This window comes from Vidua chalybeata, chromosome 3 (genome assembly GCF_026979565.1).
Source record: "Vidua chalybeata isolate OUT-0048 chromosome 3, bVidCha1 merged haplotype, whole genome shotgun sequence".
Lineage (NCBI taxonomy): Eukaryota > Metazoa > Chordata > Aves > Passeriformes > Viduidae > Vidua > Vidua chalybeata.
In genome coordinates, this window is record NC_071532.1 from 33186853 (window position 1) to 33205677 (window position 18825).

General features: G+C 46.6%; 1 protein-coding gene across 2 annotated transcripts in view; it reads left to right on the forward strand.

The window, feature by feature from the left end:
• Nucleotides 1–511: 511 nt before the first annotated feature.
• Nucleotides 512–18825, forward strand: part of ACSS1 (acyl-CoA synthetase short chain family member 1) — a 30913-nt gene continuing 12599 nt past the window's right edge. The window contains exons 1-8 of one of the 2 annotated variants that reach the window (XM_053938242.1): nt 512–806; nt 3989–4085; nt 12219–12418; nt 13536–13711; nt 15637–15789; nt 17413–17560; nt 17847–17984; nt 18563–18655. In XM_053938242.1, the coding sequence (XP_053794217.1) occupies nt 512–806; nt 3989–4085; nt 12219–12418; nt 13536–13711; nt 15637–15789; nt 17413–17560; nt 17847–17984; nt 18563–18655 (1300 nt within the window). Of the gene's footprint in view, nt 807–1052; nt 1145–3988; nt 4086–12218; nt 12419–13535; nt 13712–15636; nt 15790–17412; nt 17561–17846; nt 17985–18562; nt 18656–18825 lie in introns of those variants that run through there. The other variant, XM_053938243.1, reaches the window with a different exon arrangement.

Sequence of the window (18825 nt, forward strand, 5' to 3'; positions counted from 1 at the left end):
CTCACTTTGTGCTGTCTCCGGGTGCGTGGTGCTGGACACCACCTGTAGATATGACAGCGTGTGTGTGTGCCGAGAGCTGCTTTTTATGTTAAAGGGCCTGGCTGTACCTGGGCACCCCTGTTGTGGTGGTGAGGATGTGAACAGGGGCGCACCCTGGCCCGCACATCCGTGCAGGTGATATCCCCATAGGGGAAAGTGCTGGGTCTCTCTCTCCAGGTGCAGGCGTATCTCTCGGGGTGCTCTTAGCGGGGTGCAGGGTGTCCCTGGGTGCGGGGTGCTCCCAGGGGTGCGAGGTGTCCCTGGGTGCGGGGTGCTCCCAGGGGTGCGGGGTGTCCTTGGACGCAGGGTGCTCCCGGGGTTGCGGGGTGTGCGAGGTGCGGCGCTCCCGGAGCCGCCCCGCCGGGGCAGCCCCTCCCCGCAGGCGGTCTTTATCTCGCTCGCTCGTTCGCTCCCTTTCGTTCTCCCGGTCCGGGCGGGCGCGGCGGGGACAGCGGGGAAGGGCTGTGTCCCTATGGCGCTGGCGGCCGCCCGTGCGCGGACTCTGCGCGCCCTCAGCCGCCCGCGCCCCCCGGGCCGGGTCCCGGCGGCGGCCCGGAGCTGCTGCAGCCAGCCGGGCGCCCCCGGGGCGCTGCCGCCCGGCGAGTACCGGGCCTGGCAGGAGCGGGCGGCCCGCGACCCCACCGGGTTCTGGGCGGACGTGGCGCGGGGGTGGCTGCGCTGGGACAGTCCCTTCCACACGGCCTGCCAGCCCGAAGCGCCCGCTGGTCCCGCCCGCTGGTTCCTCGGCGGCCGCCTCAACGTCTCGGGTAAGGGGTCCCGGCCGCGCATCCCCCGCGCCCCGGCCGGGCCGCCCGCGGCTGCCACCGGGCTGGACGGGAGGCGACCCGCGGGGCGAAGTTTCTCCATCGCCCATCTTTGGGGGTGAAAACGAGGATTTCGGTTGGGCGGCGCTGGGAGAAAACAAGCCAGGAATTGCGAAATGCTGGAAACGGGGTGAAAATCCGAAACTGGGATGACCCTGGCTAAGCCTCTTTCCCGGCCGCTGCCTCGCGGGCGGCCGCCCTTCGGCCTGCGGAGATGGGCTCCGGGATGGGATGCCAAATCTGGGCTCTGCCGGGTGCTGCCCGGCCCCGTGGTGGTTCAGGTGGGGAACGGTCCCAGGCTTTTATGGCAGGGATTTTTTTTTTTTTTTCTTTTAAACGAGGATCTTGGTATTTTCATCCAATTTCACCACTCAACATGAAACGAGTAAATTTTGCCGTGGGTGCCCTGACTGCCTTTGAGTTTTGTCCATGCCATGTCTGCCCTGAAGGCTCTTGCGTGCTGCGGCTGTGCTTCATCCGGTGGGAGTGAGCCCCAGCCCCATCCAGAGTACCACTCAGTGGTGATGTCTTTTAACAGGGATGAACATTTCTGACCTTCATTTCCTGTTCCTCGGGGAGGACACCGGTTCAGTAGTGCAGTAACTGTAACATCTCTGGCCACTTTTTTTTTGACAGCCAAAAGAGGAAACCCTCCTCGGGTCTTCCAGAGAGCATAAGAGAGTGTCTCTTCCCAGGGGATAATGCCCAGCAGTAGATCCCAACTTTATGGAGATGTGTGTACAGCCCTGTGCCCAGCACCCAGCAATCAGAGGATTTTAGCCAGAGTTTTGTTTTCATTAATTCCTGTTGAAAGGAAGATCTTGTCTGAGCCCAGCCTATCAGGGATCTATCTCTTTCCTCTGTAGAGTGGGATCAACATTTTCTTCTGGATCCCATGTCAGATCTTTGATATCCAGATGTTGCTTGGCCTTGGGTCTGGTTCCTCAGCAGACAGAAAATGCCACTTAGCTTTTTTTGCATACATAAAAAGAAATCATAGGCCTTTGAAACAGATGCACAGAATTAAACAGGTTTACTGTTGCTAGTTTTCTTTTCAAGCATGATGAAGGCAATAGTTTGCCACAGCCAAGTGGCTGTTTTTCTGTTAGGAGACTCGATTTTGTCCTTTCACCTCTTGATTTGAACACTGTCTGTGCAGAAACATGGCAACAGTTCAGGTCCCTGATCCAGAACATCCTGTGTGCACATCTTGCAGCACAGCTGAACCATGAGCAACTGAGTCATCTGATGCTCTTTGCTTGGGGGCCCTTGCGGTAGGATTTTGGGGACCTGTGAGCTTCAGGGCTTCTGGATTTCTTGCACTGTACCTCCTGGCCAGGAGAATAACATGGCAAACTACTGCATTTCCCACCAGGACACATTCTCAGGAACTTGTCTTACTGAGATTAATTGTTTCTGAGCAGTCAAGGAAGCAAGAAAACGTATGGAGAAACCACTAGGGTGTAGTACTAAGGGGAAGGTCACTAAATTCTATTTTGTAAAATGAGCAAAAGGCTCATGTAAGCCTAAGATCAGGAAGGAAATAATAGAACTTGGCTCTGGTTCACCTGCTGGTTCTTACAGAGCTAAAGCTCCCCCTTGGCTCAGCCAGGGCTTTCTGCAGCAGAAATTCCCTCTGAAGGCCGGTGTGGCTGCTCATGAGTAAAAAAAGTTGTTTGGGCAATGAATGCCATTTTGTGATTCACTGTAGCCTGGCACAGTATGCGAGGGTGTAGCTGCGAGGAGCTTGGAGGTGGGAGTTGCTACTTGTTGTGGACCAAGCCACAGCAATGAACACAGGTAGAGGAAACCAGTGTATAACTGCTTAAAAAATTCCCCACTAGGGATTTGTCCTCTTGTATCATATTAGGATGGCTTAAGAAATGGTTTGTCTTATTTTTATAGTACTGCTGCAGGGTTTTGCATTGAAAATAAAAGGCATTAAACAGCTGAAGAGCACTTTTTCAAATTTTTGAGACTAACACTTGGTCTTGCAGTGAAATGTGTTAAATTCTGAGGAATTTATTTCTCTGTGCACCTTTAGAGGCTCATTCCCACCCCCTGTGGTGGTGTGATGGTGTGATCACAGGACAGCAAAAGCTACTACAGCACACAGCTTTTTTTAATATATCTGGAAAAATGAAATCCTTTTCCATCAGTATTAATATTTCCAGGAAATATGATCTGAAATCCAGCAATTTTTAAAAAGGTTTTCTCTGAGTTATAAAGCAGTGTCCCTAACTAGTTGCCTATTGAAATAAAGTAACTGCCTTTGAAAGATTACAATGCAATAAGTAAGTGTCATATAGGCTTGGAATTAATACTTAACAAGGATATTCTCTGACTATCAAGCAAGTTGCTACTGGACATGCAGGCAAGTTTCTTTTGTGGATTCTATAAATTTCTTCAGATTGGGTGCTCTCCCTAAGTCCTTCGCTTCAAGATGATGAGGGGGAGAAATGCACCTTTAAAAGGGAATTTTATACCTTTAAATTTTAGGAGGTGGAATACACAGCCTCAGACACGCTAAGCTTTCCCATGGGTCTGATAACTTGTAGATGTCTGAACTTTGAGTTCACCATAGATACTACAGTTTTAGACATTTTCAGTTAGCTGAGGTTCAGCTCTTTGTTATACCCTGGAACAAAAATGTTTCACATGAGCTTTAATTAGAAAATCCAAACGGTGCAGGCCTAAATATGCCAGCTGGGGAAGACTGTCTGAGTTCTGTAATGAAATGCTGCTCTGGGGAGCAAAAAAATCAAAAGGGTGCCTTGCCTTTGTGCTGCGGGGAGCAGGGGAAGGATTTGGGCTGGCTTAAGCTTAGCCAGTGGAACTAAATGGCTGAATTGAGCCATGAATTCAGCCCATATCTGAATTTGCCATGGCCTCTCATGGGTATCCATCTCTAAGGCCACTGTGCCAATGAAGTGTAGAATTTGTTGTATAGCTTTACTGGAGCTGCAAATGCTCTCAGTTCCTTTATTATACATTAGTGTGTGTCTAGCAACCCAAAAACTGATGTTTCATCTTGCACTTGCTTGGTGTTGCACTTGACCAAGCTAGGTTTACAAAGCACCTTTCATGTGTTCAGGCTTTGTTTAAACCTTTGGGTTTTTTTACAGTAAATTGCTTGGATCAGCACGTCGAAAAGTCTCCAAACAGAGTGGCTTTGATTTGGGAGAGAGATGAACCTGGCACTGCAGTGCATGTCACATACAGGTATGGCACCTTCTCACTATGCCTGGCAGTGTGGGGGACACAGGAAATGGGATTTTTTCACCTGACAGTTTCCTTTTTGCTTGCTGGAGATACACAGGGGAAAATTTCTGTGAGTAGCTTCTGGTTTCAGAGGAATAGCAAATGTCTTGGTGCAGACATCTTGTGTTGATGGTAAACTGCTTGATACTGCGCCCTGGCTGGAGGGGATTTTAAGCTCTCCATGTTTCTCTTCCTGTCCTCACTGCAGTTCAGAGCAACCTTGAGGCTGCTCTGATGCACACTTACTTGTAATTGATGCTATAGATTGCAGGATTTGTTAGAATATGGCAGGTTTAAGCATATTTCTCTTCTCCTTGCTATGTGCCCTCGTTTAGGAGACAGTCCTGCCTTTTACATCATCTCAGTCTCTAATGAGATTTAAATGTTTCCCAGACTTGTATGTTCCTCAGTCCATGTTTTAGGGAGCCAAATCTTTGAGCTGCTGAATCTCAGGGAGCCAGATGTTTGTTCTGCTAGATCGGAAAGCAGAGGAGATGAAGAATGTCCCTAGCATCAGACCTTTACAGAATGTTTTCTGGAACTTGTTGGGATTCCTAGAGCTCCTTGGGTCTGAAAATGTTCTAGTGGTCTGATTAATCTCCAAAATTTATGAAAGCTCCTGGAAACATTATTCATTCAAGTGAGGAAAGTGGTCAGCAGGGAGGAGTAGGTGTAGAAATAACTTTGAGAGGTTAGTGCTCCATGCAACAGAAATAAACACTGTCTGATATAAATCTGTGAAAGGAGTGCATTGGTTTTTATCTTGGTATTGTTATTTGGCAGGGTGTTTAGGCCTTATTTATGATATAAATATGTTGTAATGAGCTGGGTAGCTTGGCTAAGTACTTTTGCATTTTGCCATTCTGGTGGTAAACATGGAGATGAAACCAAAGGTTTCTCCCGGAGTTTATGTATGTTATGTTTTTCTCCCAGGTTTGTGCACTTTTACCTCTCTCTCTATACCTCAGGCATGAAACAAGGGGTAAGAAAGAGGTGACAATTGTGCTCAGATCAACATGATAAGAGAAGCAGCCCAACAGACAGCACAGCCTCATTCAAGGCAACTCTAACCTCCCCCTTAGGCTGCTACTTGAAATGTACTGAGCTGCTGCAGATACTCAAAACATCTTATCTGCAATCTCTGGAGAAAAGGGACAGGCCTTTCTGAACAGCAACAGGACTGTTTTTTTTTTCCTGGCCATGCCCAAGCGCATTTGGAAGAAAGTATATTTTCAGCCTGTGGAATTGTGATTGCTGTGACATGAAGACAAGTAACCCAGATCTGAAAACTGAACCCTTCTTTGTGCAGCCTTACAGAGATACAGTAACTGGTACCAGAAAGGAGAACATCCAAGTCAGAGATGTATTGTCAATCTCTATTTTCAAACTTCTGCCTGTATTTGAGAGCCATGTTTCTGTTTCTGCCTGATACTATGGGTTAGATGTGATTGCATTTGAGTTTCTCAAGAGACTTTGGTCCTACCACGTGGTAAAACAGGTCACTTGGTTCTCTGCTTATCTCATTAAGGCAGGAATAGCTTTGTTGAAAACAGCAATACTCTCGGAGTATTTTGCCTTTTCTGTGGTCTTTGGGCTGCATTTTTTCAGGTTTTAAATGGGTCAGGAAAGTGTGTTGGCATTGACTTCCCTTTGAGACAGAGCTTAGTTGAAAACCTTTTGCAGTAGTGCCTTATTTGAACTAGAAATTTTGTGAGGGAAAGCAAATCAGAGAAGGAAGTGGCCCAGGAGCTGGGATGCTGGTAGTCCCTGGTGATCCTTCTGTAGCACATACAGCCTCAGCGTAAAGGGGGAATGAGAGGGATGCTGGACATGTCTTGGCAGAACAGAGATGCCCCTTTCCTTAGCATCTGGATGCCCTGTTAATGGGACAGTGGCTTTAGAGTAAGGACTTAGCACTGTAGGAAAACAAAGACTTTAATATGGGCCCTGCCTTATGGACCAACTTTGAGTGAGGTCGTGGATTCAGCTGAGAGAGAGCTGTCCAAGGCTTATGTGCAACATTGCTAGGCTCCAGTTTTCTGCATTATCTACTCTGCAAAGCTTGCTGCTGTGAGCTGCTTCTCCTCAGAGATAAGCCCTGGGCAACACAAGGAAAGATGCAGCTGCTGGCTTGGTCCTCTGCCTTCTCCTCTGGGGAGTTGTGAGTGACAAGAAAACAGCTGAGTGCTGGCCTTGTTCCCATTGCAGCCTGCAAAGGAAGAAGGTGAATGTGTAGGAAAAGGGCTGGAACAGGCTTTCTCCTCCCTGAGGAAGGGGAAAAACCGTCATCAGTGGGATGTCCTCCATGCACTGGCAGGAAACACAGCTGCACTGGAAAGTGCTATCCCAGCTAGCTCATCCTTGGCAGAAATAAAAGCCTCAATTTGCCTCTGCTGTGGGCAAAGAGCTGGTGGGCTGGTGGGCTGTGCCGTCAGCCAGCCGTCACCCATCCCTGTGCACACTTGTCAGCAAGGTGGGTTGTGTTTGTGCAGCAGAGTTCAAGTGCTGTGTGCTAGGGGAAGAATCCAAACATCTGCTGTTGGGCAAAGATACCCAAAGCCATAGGTGAAACATTTTGTTTTTGCACCAGGAGATGATGGCTTCCCTTACAAGCTCAATTGTGATGATCTTTTTTCACTGCTGAGTTTTGTCCTGGCTCTCTAGCTGATGCAATTCAGCCTTTCAGGAAAAAAAAGTTCACTGGCCATTCTTGCTTTTTCTTCCCTGTGGGTTTCATTTCTATCAAGTAGAAATTTGGCTGAGTTTCATATTATCTCTGGTTTTGAATGGGAAGGCAAGATACTTGGTTTTTTACTGTTTTGTAACAACAGGGGATACAACCCTCTTAGGCTTTGGTGGCTGCAGTCAGCAAAGTGGGGACAGGTCATGCAAATCAGTTATCAAGAGGCTCTCTTGCTCTCCAGAGGCTAAGCCACCAAAAGCTCATTGGTAAGGCAGTGGCTTAGCAGCTCTGTGGTGCTGTGATCTGACAACTGAATTTATTGTCAGAAGGGTCCAACCAAACCAGGAGTGTTTTGTCCTGCTCTGTGGATATTGTCACGGCTCAGGGCCTTTGAAACCTTGCTGAGGAATTCCCCAGTGCATTGCTAAGCCTGGGTTTTTAAAGGAGCTGTGCCTTATAAAAGCAGGTGGAGTTGGTGGCCGGAGCTGTTGGGTTGCAGCCTCTGTAAGTTCAACGACAGGAGGTGTTGAAGACAGAAGCTAAAGTTATGCCAGCCCTCCCCCTGTCTGACATGGAGTTATTTATTCTCTCTGGTGTTCTCTGGTTTACCATGGTCTCTACAGTTTATCCACCTGTGACTCAGTGGATCTGCAAAATCTCATGGCTGTTGTCAGTGGGAGCTACGGGAAGTTGGCAGCAGAATGCCTTAGCTAACCTGTTTTTCAAAAGGGTTCCAGGTCTCAAAAGAAGGGTGATCACTTTGGTGCAGAAAACATTGCTGCCAGAGGGAAAATTCAAAATGCAAAAGACAAAGTAGGGAGAGAGGAAAGCTAAAGGACAAGAAATCAGGGTCCTAGGTAGGTGGGAGAGAAGACATCATGAGCAACATGACAGCTATGCCTTTAAAAAGCCAATGGATTCCTCATCCTGAGCTAAAATAGGTGAAATTGTATTAGAAATCACAGTGAATACTGTGGCTGGAAGCCATGATGGTACTTACCATTGGCAGCAAAACTCTTTTCCAGAGCTGCCTTTGTAAGTTGAGGTTGCAAGTATATCTTGCTCAGGCTTGCAGCTTTCCCCATCCAAGACAGCTCATGGATTTTTCACTTTCTCACTTAAAAAAGGTTACAAGGGGTTTCCCGTGTCTTGGGTTCAGGAAGTCTGCAGGAAGGCTAGTCAGTTTTTCTCTAATGCCCAGTTTGGACACTTGACCTGAATTTTCAAACAGTTTCGGCCTAATCCGAACTATGGTTCCAGGAAATAAACTGATTGCTGCAAGAAATACTCAGCCCAGCTTTTGTGCCATGACAGCAGAGAACATGGCTTGGGCTAAGGCTCTAAACCAGGTACTGTCAAAGCCTGTATATGGCATTGAATGTATTAAGAAAAAGTCTAGAATAATTTTGCAAAAGGCTGCTTCCCAAAGAAAGTCGTGATGCAGTTTTTTTTAATGTAAAAGGAACTGTCTTCCTTTGTTTAGAAAGCTGTACGCAGTCTTGCTGTGGCAAAAGGTAACATCAGACTTACTGGAAGGCTGTTTCTGCAAAGCATCCCTGAAGTGTGTCAGAGAAGTGCCATGTGGCGCTGATGGGTTTTACAGAAGTTGTTCCAGACACTGCACTGATCAATGGGCTCTGGAAGCTGTATTTGGGGAGAGATCTGGGAGAAGTATGGTCTGTCAGTTCCTGAACAGAGATGTAAGGACAGGGAGAGGAATGATGTCTGTTAGATTCAGCCTTGTAGGTCTTGTGCTTAGAAGTGATGCTGTGGTAGCTGAGGAGATGTTTGTATTGCGAGTGATGAGTCAGGAAGACAACAGGCTCAAAGCCTTATCTATGGACAAAATGGAAGCACACCTTATAGAGAGAGACACAAGAGTTAATTATTAGTTTTAGCCCTTAACACTCTAATCTTCTTACTCAAATCCTAAATCATACAGAAAGGAATAGGTCCTGGTGGTTACCACTGATACTCACATTTGTCCAGCAGCAGGTCCACATGTCTCTTTCTGGTCCTTTGTCTGTGTTCATTAATGCCTCTGCCATCTTCCTGGCTTGCTTTGTTCTAAATGCACAGACTAGATCTATTGCATTTTCTCCTTAGCAAATGGTCTCCCCTTCTGGTTGCTGCTTCCCCGTTGCTCCTCTCTGCTCTGGCACTTTACCCACTGGAGCAGTGTTTTCCTGTCCAATTTGTTCTCTTATTTGCTCTCAGCTCTTACAATTTGCTTTTGCAGAGGATCCTCAGACTGTTGTGCTATGAACTGACTCTGTGGTTTCTCAGTTTCTCATCTGTCTCTGTCAGGAGGGGCTGGGCACTTCCCTTGGCTTTCAGCACATTTCCTTCTCCTGCAGTGGCTCTGCTGAGATCCTCCTGCTGTCTGCCCTGCTTGCACAGAGGGAGCTGAGTGCTCTGTGTGCCCCATGGCTTTGTTCCTCTCTGCTGGTTATTCCTGCCTCCCTCTGCTGAGTGCAGTGCCCTGCTCTGAGCGGCTGCACTGAAATCCTTGGGAATGCAGGCAGCAGGTGGATGTGCCATGCTACCAATACACCTCCTGTCCAGCATTCCATGCCATTGCCTCTGTGTCAGGGGTGGGACACTGCTGGGTTTGAGCGTTTCAGTTACTCTTGGCTCTTCTGACCTTGTGTGATGGAGAAGCTACAATGCCAAGCTTGGCAGTAGGAGCAGATGAGGAGGGTGATGATGGCTGTGGTCTCCTCCTGCTCAGTTTGTTTAGGTGCAGTGGCTCTGCACAGTGCTCATTCTTCCCCAGCATGTGTCTGGGTTGAGGACTGACAGTGTGTAACACGCTGCCGGCCTGTACCAACTGCCTGCCTGTTAGATAAAAAATGTGCTTGTAGGAGTCAAGGGAAGGATTCCTGACAGAGTGTTTCTGCTAACTTGCTTTCTTGAACTGGAGGGCAAGCCTGACTTGCTGCCACAGGAGCCAAAAGACATACTTGATGCTCAGGGATTTGTGGATGTCTTTATTGGAGTTCTTGGCTTCACCTTTTCCTTGCCTTTGTGTCCATTCCTCCATGTGCTGCAGCTCCGAGGGACCTCCAAGGCCTTTCTATCCCAGCATTTCAGAATACAAAGAAGAGGCAAATAGATCCATGGGTAAAGACTGATCCATGTTGTCTATCACCTTACTTACACATGCTCATTAAGCAAATGTCAAATTGGGGTTAATCATAAAAAACAATGAGAGCTTCTGCCATTGTGGTAACCAAGTCCTGAATAAGCAAAAGGAACAAGAGGAATCATGGAGCTGCCCAGAAAACACCCCTTAGCCAGAGATACTCTGGGATTTCTGTATATGAGAAAGAGGCTACAGCTCAGAAAGCACTTGAGTATTTTTCATTGCAAATAAGAAGTTTTCATTTTACTTTCTCACAGCTGTCTCTCTGGGGCTTGTTTCCCTTCATGTGCTTTGTAGCTGAGCAGATTTTGTTTTGCCTCTTTGTTATTTATCCACATTGAAATTTTTCTTTAATGCAGCATCAGGTAAATTCCAGACCAGAAAATGTGGCCTTTTAGGACAAGGCACCAAACCAGTGGTTGGATGGGAATTCATTATTGCTCATGAACTCAGTAAAAGCAAAATAATAAATCTAACTGACTATGCACTTCCATGGTCATGAGGGGCTTGGGAAGAGGTCTTCAATGTTGTGCTTTAGAGTTCAGGCTGATCTTCCACTGTAAGGGATTAGGGAGAATTCAGTCTGGGGTGCAGCTACTCCATCCCTGCTTTCTGCAGGCTTGTGGTCACTCTGCGGGGGTAGCTGTTACCAGCTACTGCCAGAGAACAGGCACTGAACATGTCTGGCCACCTCTCCAAGATCAGAAATGGACTATTTACTTGATGCTACAGGAATAGTCTTAGAATAAATAATATGAAGTGCTGTGCTTTGGATTTGTCTCATTTTCCTTGTCTTCTGTCTTGGTTTAAGACAAGTTAAGGGGTGGACACTCCAAAAATTACATATTCTCAGCCCATAGTTTTGATATTTCCAAAGCAGAGCACTTCAGCTTTTATTTCCAACTTGCAGTGGTTTAAAAAAGGAACGAAATAATTTTTGATGAACCAGAAACAACTTTTCATTTTATTTGCAGCTTAGCCACCAGTTGAAAATTGGAGGTTTTTTTGCAGTTATTACCAGTTCTGGGACAAGAGGATACTTAAGGATTCATGCTTTACAGCTTATTAGGGAATGCAACTCACCAAAATTAATTTCATTGTTAAAAGTTATGGGGGTCCCTGGTGGTGTAGCTTGCAACCCCTAAGGGTTCGCAGGTGGCAGGTTTGTGGTGAACATGCTGGAGAGTAGATGTCTCTCTTCTCTGGGCCTTGGTACTCACAGAGTTCGTGAACCTGTGAAAGGACAATTCCTGGCAGATTCTGCCAGTCTGCTCCTCTGATTGTGATTGGCACCACAAGGAGTGCTCTGCTGCCCCTTGTCAGCACCCTGTTCTGCACCTCCTCCCTTGGCATGAGACCACTCCTCACCTGGCACAGTATCCCTTGTTCCCAAGGCCCTTCCACTGCAGGCATACAGAGCTGTTCAGTCCATGGGAGCATCTTGGTCCCAGGTGTACCTGTGATTGTGTTATCCCCTGTGCAGGCATCAGAATAAGGGAATGTGCAAGCCCTTGCCCACAAAGTGTTTTTTCTTTCCTTAGAGGAACGTTTTTGCTATTGTCACCATGTCATAGCAGAGTCCTATGAAAAGAGACTTTGTTCCTGTTCTTGGTGTTCCTGAATTTCTCTGTGCGAGAGTGGCAGCAGTACTTGTGCTCTGAAATGCTGTTGGGTGCAGGTGATCCAGCTGTAAAATCTGTCCCTCATACAAGTGCCTCCAGACTTCTCCTTTCTTTCCTTGTGCATGCAAATGTGTTGCTTACCCTTGCAATTTAAAGAGAAGCTCCTGGTAGTGGAGCACTTCCAGCTGTTGCCCAACTTAAACAGTGCAACGAGTCTTTGGACAACACTTCCATTTCATCTTGTGTTTATCCCACTTGTGTTCCCAGTGGCTTCTGACTGAGCCTCATGGGTAAAAAAGGCATCAGGAGTGACTGAAGTGAACCCTGATTTCTGGAGGCAGCATGACAGCACCTGGCTTACTGGCTGCTGTGGCCACATTACAGCCCGGCAGCTCTGGACAGTGCCTGCAGCACTCTCTCCCGTCCTTCTGCAGCAAGTACCACTCTGCCCTTTCTTCTACTCTCCACAATGGCAGGAGCAGTCTGGCTAGCAGCATGCCATCCTTCTTTAAGATGCCCTGTACTGCTGAGATGAGGTGCAGAGGTGATCATGAAGCCTCACGCTGCCCAAGTTCATCTTTTCTTTGCTCACCCGTGTAAATCAGCTTGTGCAGTCACATGACAACATTCCTTCTGTGCCATAGGGAACTTCAGGATCTGACTTGCCGCCTTGCCAACACCCTGAAGAAATACGGGATCCAGAAAGGGGACAGGGTGGCCATCTATATGTCTGTGTCCCCCTTGTCAGTGGCAGCCATGCTGGCTTGTGCCAGGATCGGTGCTGTTCACACCGTGGTCTTCGCTGGATTCAGCGCTGAGTCCTTGGCTGGGAGAATCATGGACTGTGAGTAGATGCAGACTGGGGAACAAATGCCTCTGTTTCAGTGCTCCAAGGCATATCCCAGCCCTGTGGTGTCTTGGCAGAAAGAGTTTTCTTGGTTCATTCTCACCTAGCAGGGCAGTTCACTCTCCCCTGCAGAGAGCAGTGAGAAGCCTTTTCCTGAGTGACACGTGCAGTGTCCTCTGGCCTTAGAATACTTAATAAATTGCTTAACATTCAGTGTGCACTGGGTTATTGCTTGACAGCAGTGAAACTGGAAGGAAAACCAGAGCTCAGGGATAGGGACTGATTTGTTGTTTTGCAGTGTAATTGCAGTGTTTCTTTCATACTCTTGGACAGAACTAATTCTGCATTCTCAATTGGGATCCTGGTATTTATGTATAGTACTGGAAGTGCTGGCAGCCTGCCCCTGCTCTGTGAGCTCTTCTACCAGCAGACAAAGCTGTTCTCAGTGCCAAAGTACTTGTATATTGTGATTAGGTAAAAAGTGATGCTAAAAATAGCAACAGAAGAGGGAAATAGCCAGTGGCTCATGTCCTAGCAGTCACTTCAGTTTCTTTGTGGCTAGTGTGAGGGAATAAGTTTTACAGAAATTCTCATGTTCTTTTCTTTTTAGTGGAGTTGATCTGCAGAGAACAAGCACATGTTTTAGTTATCCCTCACACAGGGAACTGGCAAGAAGCTGTTCTGTGTATCAGCTTTGCAAGACAGGGATGGATGATTTAAACTGCAGTGAGTGACACTTGGGCTGGATGTTGGGAAAGACTTCCTCACATTCATGATAGGCATTGGAGTGGACTGCTGGGGAGAGTGTAGAGTAGATGCCATTGGAGTATTTTAGGAAGGTGGAAGGGATAGCTGTCAGAGTGGTTTAGCTGAAGCAGACCCTGCCTTGAGGTGGAGGAGATAGACTGGATAACCTATGGAGGTCCCAGCTGCCCTTAATCTCTGTGTGTCTCAGATTTAAAGTGTTTTCATCAGTGACACTGACTGGTTTTGACTGACAGCAGTTCTATTTGTCACACATGTCCTATGCACCACCCCCAAAGCAATGAAAGTTGGGTGTGCATACTAGCCTGGAAGACAGGCTGGCATGTCTGCTAATTCTTTCTCTTTTTAGCTGGATGCAAAGCAGTTATCACATACAACCAGGGAGTCAGGGGAGGCCGAACCATAGAGCTGAAGGCAACTGTGGATGAAGCTGTGAAGAACTGTCCAAGCATCAAACATGTGTTTGTGGCTCAGAGGACAGATAACAAAGTCCAGATGGGTGACCGTGATATTCCCCTTGAAGAGGTATGTTGTTCTTGGATAACTCCTTTTAGGTCTGAGTGTTGGCTAGGATAATCTTTTCCTCCGTAAGTGCTTTTGGGACCTGAGTTCTGCTCCTTACAGCATCTGGATCTTCATCCTCAAATGGACTGCCTGTATTTACAGTCTGCTAGGATTGTGAGTTGAAGCAGCTCAGTCTATGTCTGGTTTATCTCAGCATGGGTAGGGGTTATGCTGCTCCATTTCACAAGTCTTGCAAACAGTGCTGACATTTAAGGAATGTTTCCTGAGACCCAGAGGCCATGGAGACCATCGTGGCTGCTGTTATTTTACTGTGTTCAGACACTGTGTTATGGATTGCATGTGCACTCAGACTGGACACTGCTGAAAGGCAGTGCAGAAATAATGAAGTTCCTAGAGAGGCTTCATGCAGCCATGAACAGTGTTGTGGTTGTCCCATGGTGGAGAATAGTGATGGCTTAGGAATATTTAGAGCCTGTGCTTCATGGGGAAGAAAACAACAGTTGTTTTTATGTGTTTAGCTGGCACACATGGGATTCCAGCCTAATGCAGAAGTAGTTTTATCAGTTTGCTGGCAGCAGTAAACAGGAACTACTCATGCTAATAATGCCTGGAAAAAACTAATCTGCTGGCAAGATAATTGCTCAAGAGTCTCTGTGCTAGTCACGTGAGATAGGAAGAAGTACTAGCGTAAGTTAAACAGAGAAGACAAGGTTTACTCAGAAACTGTCTTACTCCTTACTCCACAAAGGACGTTCTGATTATTTTCCTTGCAAACACCCTGAGGTACTTTAGTGATCCAAGAGCTGAGCTCATCCCATTGTCAGTTTTGGGATCTGAAACAAAACAAGAATTAAACAGTTACTGGTGTTAACTGTCCTTACTGATCTTTACAGCAGCTGTACTTTCCAGCTCTTGTGCAATGGCTTACTGTAAAATTTAAGCTCATGTTGCAATGGAGCATATGAGGATTCCGTCTTTGTTTCAAAAACTGACAAGTCAACCTGAATTGCCAGTGCTGAAATGTCACGAGAAATACCTGAGATGAGCAGCAGGGCTGTAACTCAGAGGCTAGGAATTGCATTTTGTGAACTCTTGATATTTTATTAAGCTTTGTTTGTCAGACACTTTTAAACAACTGGACCTACTGATGGTAATGTTCACTTGTAAATACAGTGTGTTTACAGTGTATTCTCATAAAAAGGCAGTACCAAGAAATTCCTCCAATGAGCCACCTAGTAATTCTTGCAGTAATTATTCATCAGGACAGTACAGAGCTTGAGAGAGGCTCTGACCTAGCAGGGCATTGCATTCTTCCCTCCTGTGGTTCTGACTGTGGGGGTGAGGAGAGGATCTCACCCAGATGGCCAAACAGGGGAGTATGAAGAGAGTGACAGAGGCAGGACAGTAAAGCACTCTTCTTCTGGGTAGAAAAATTAGAATTTGAGGATCAAATGGACAGGACAGCCATCCACTGCTGGGGCCAGGGAAGGGAGGTGACCACCCAGTTCGACTGTAGCACTGCAGTTTTTAGAGGAAAAGGAAGGTACAAAGCAGTACCCAGTCAGCCTTGCTGCTGCTGCTGTCAAGAGTTTGCAGTCACATTTTGGATTTATACCAGCAGCTTGCAAAGGCTTGATATCTAAGCAGCTATGACTTACCATTTCCGCCCAGAAATGTCACTTTATCTGGCCAGTTCTCCTTGACTTTTCTGCCCAGCAGAGGTAGTGGTGGAAATTAGATGCTATGCACCCACAGGAACCTTTCCACAAGGTGAGCCCATATAAGCTATGATATATCCATGGACATTTGTGAGGGGCAACAGCAAAGGTGGCTCCTGTCTCTGGACTGTTGCCTTGCTTACAGAAGGAGTGATGGTTGGCTCCATATAACCAGTCTTTCTGTTATTATCATGCTTTCTTTCTTAGGAGATGACCAAGGCAGATTCTGTCTGCACTCCAGAGAGCATGGACAGTGAAGACATGCTCTTCATGCTGTACACCTCAGGCAGCACTGGGAAACCCAAAGGAATCGTTCACACCCAGGCTGGATACCTGCTGTATGCTGCTCTCACACACAAGGTAACTCAGCTGCCTCCTCTGAGAAAGGTTTACTTAGCTTTTAGCAGTGCTGACAAGAGAGACCTGGATCAGGGAGGAATGCTGTGTTCTCTGCTTGCTGCCCAGTTGGTTTATTGGTTGTAAACAAGCTGGAAAACATCTGAACTGTGTAATTAATCTTCAGGATTTGTTCTGAGGAATATGATACTATGCGAACCTGAACATAGAATTATGAAAGCAAGGAAATGGCAGTGCTGCTCTTGCATTTAAAATGTGTCAATGTTGGCTGCCCAAAATTTGCAGCTGAGGAGATTCTGGAAAGTATCTTACTGGCATTGGTAATGTGGATATTATTGTAGTAGTTTGCATTGGGATGCTGGACTTTTTTATTTCAGAGAGGATCTGGACTCTTAAAACAGCCTCTTCACATAGTACTTGTCTGAAGAACAAAAATTGTTATTTCTCCTCTTGTGGTTGCACTTCTGTTCTGCTTTTCTGGGTGATCTAGGGAAAACATTTTAACCTCCTTTCTCATGAAAATGGAAAGAGTCAAGGTACTACTTTTTGAAGCTTCTGGTCTGAGGTCTGCATATTAAAAGGTAACAGTGAAATGAGAAGAGGACTGTGGTGAAAGATCTCCATCTGCCTTTAGTGGTATCACCCTGATTGTAATCACACAATTCATGTGAAGGTTTTCTTTCTTTTGGCTGACATGGTTGAATTTTTAGAAGATTTGAATGTTCAAGTGTCAGACTTCTCTGCATGAAGGACATTTTTTACATCAGCTTTTCTAAGTGCTAGCATAATCACCAAAGCATCTCTTTCTTAGTCCACAAGGTAGGTCTGCACCCTGCTGCATTTTCTCCACCTGCAGAGTGCATGAGAGGGAAAGGCACTTGGAAAAGTAAGGTGAGAATTGTCTTTTCTAGGTAGAGGGATCAGCTGACCTGTGTGATATCACACTCACATGTGACACTCTTGTCACACACTCATAGGGTTTTTTTAGTTCTGATCCATAAACCTGACTCCTTATGAGTCAGGATCTCTTCACCATATGGTAGAGGAGTTAGATTTACAGTGGGAAGCATTTGCCATATCCAAGAGAAGATAAGAGTTCTCCAAGATCTTCATCTTGAATTTGATGAGCAAGGAGAGGGTAGCATCTGGAAAGCAATGCACTCATATAGAGAAGCTGAGCAGCTAAGAATATTTCTCAGTAAATGTTTTATGGGCACCTATGAGTTCCTCCGGATCTCTCATTGAAATCTGTTGATATTGGTGAAGGGTCTGAGACTCAGTGGTCTGCAGTTTCCCCGTGCCTCAGAATCGGCTCTACTGTGTGGACCACCTGGAGGAGGCAACCTTAGGTATCCAAGGCTCTGAGCTTTGGTTGTAGCTTTGTTGTTCCAGCTGAGCAGCTGCTGGTACAGCTGTGCTTCCTGTATGTTTGCAAATGTGCCAGGAGATTGGGAGCCCTGGTACTGGTCCCTCTGACTTGCTTCCTCACCTCAGGCTGGTCTTCATGTGGCCGTGGCTCCACTTTCCCCATGCACTCTCCTGCTCCCATCTGGATGCCCAGTCCAGCACCTTTCCTTTGAGCACCTGCCATCAGGAAATCAGCTGGCCTTACGTTTATCTTTGCAGTATGTCTTTGACTACCAGCAAGGAGATGTTTTTGGCTGTGTGGCCGACATTGGCTGGATCACAGGACACAGCTATGTTGTGTATGGACCACTCTGCAATGGAGCCACCTCTGTCCTGTTTGAAAGCACTCCAGTGTACCCTGACCCAGGTGAGGAAGTGGTGGGAAGAGGTTTGGCTAGATGTGGCAAAAGAGGTTTAGAGACCTGTCCAGCGTGACCTGCCTGCTCAGGAGAGGTAAGCTCCATTGCTTTGGATCATGTGTATACAACACTCAGGAACATCTGTGAATCCAGGGTAGGAAAAAAAGCTGTCATTGCTTTTGCTTTGAATTCACAGTAGTAACAGCTCCAGCTTTGGTTGTTAACCTTTCAGCTGAGCATTTGCAGCAGTATGTCAGTTCTGGAAGGATAAAAAGCTGGTTTGTGATTTTGCAGGTCGTTACTGGGAGGTGGTGCAAAGGTTGAAAATTAATCAGTTCTATGGAGCACCTACAGCGATACGCCTGCTGCTGAATTATGGAGAAGAGTGGGTGAAGAAATATGACAGATCTTCCTTGAAGGTTTTGGGTTCAGGTAAGGGACATGAAATCTTCATCTGAAAAAGACAAAGGGTTCTATCTGGTGAAATGAAGATGACAGAGGAGCTCAGCTGATCACATGGGATGTGGTTAGAAAAAAGATGATAAAGCAGACTCTGTGTCTGGCTTTTCAGATATTTTCTCAGCAGAAGAAGCAACAAAATCACATTTTGGGACCATTGAACTTTTGTATGATTGCGTGTTTCCTAGATTACTTTGCAGGATCACATTCTTGGCTAAAAAGATTTACCTAATGTTAAAGGGTATCACTTTGAATTTTACTGGCATAGGTGACCCAAGCAGCATTTTCCTGCATTATTTTCTATTCTGGAGGTTCTTATTACATGACCTGCATAGATTAGTTACTTTCAATGATATTCATTGCTTGCCTTTTGGTCCTTCTGGAAGAAGTCAGTCCTCAGTTACATGAGTGCATCGCAGTCCTTTGTGCATCCCAGGAAAAGTGTGATGAGCTTGGAGATCATGCGTTCAGCTTGTTGCGCACCAAGAGGGAGAATGAACTGCCTGCAGTCTCCCAGGTCTCAGGTTTTTTTCTTTCTTGTTTTGATCTAGTTGGAGAGCCCATCAACAAGGAAGCTTGGCAGTGGTTCTACCAGGTGGTGGGAGAAGGGCGCTGTACCCTTGTGGACACGTGGTGGCAGACAGGTAAGAGGCAGCCTTGGGGGGCACAGGGGACCCTGACCATTGACAGGTTGGTGGTGGGGAGAGAGGGACTAACACATTTCAATTTTATCCAACAAGTCTGTCAAAAAAACCCTCCTGGCATTTGGATAAGCTTTTGAAAGTCACTGGGGAGTTTCTGCACATAACAGCAA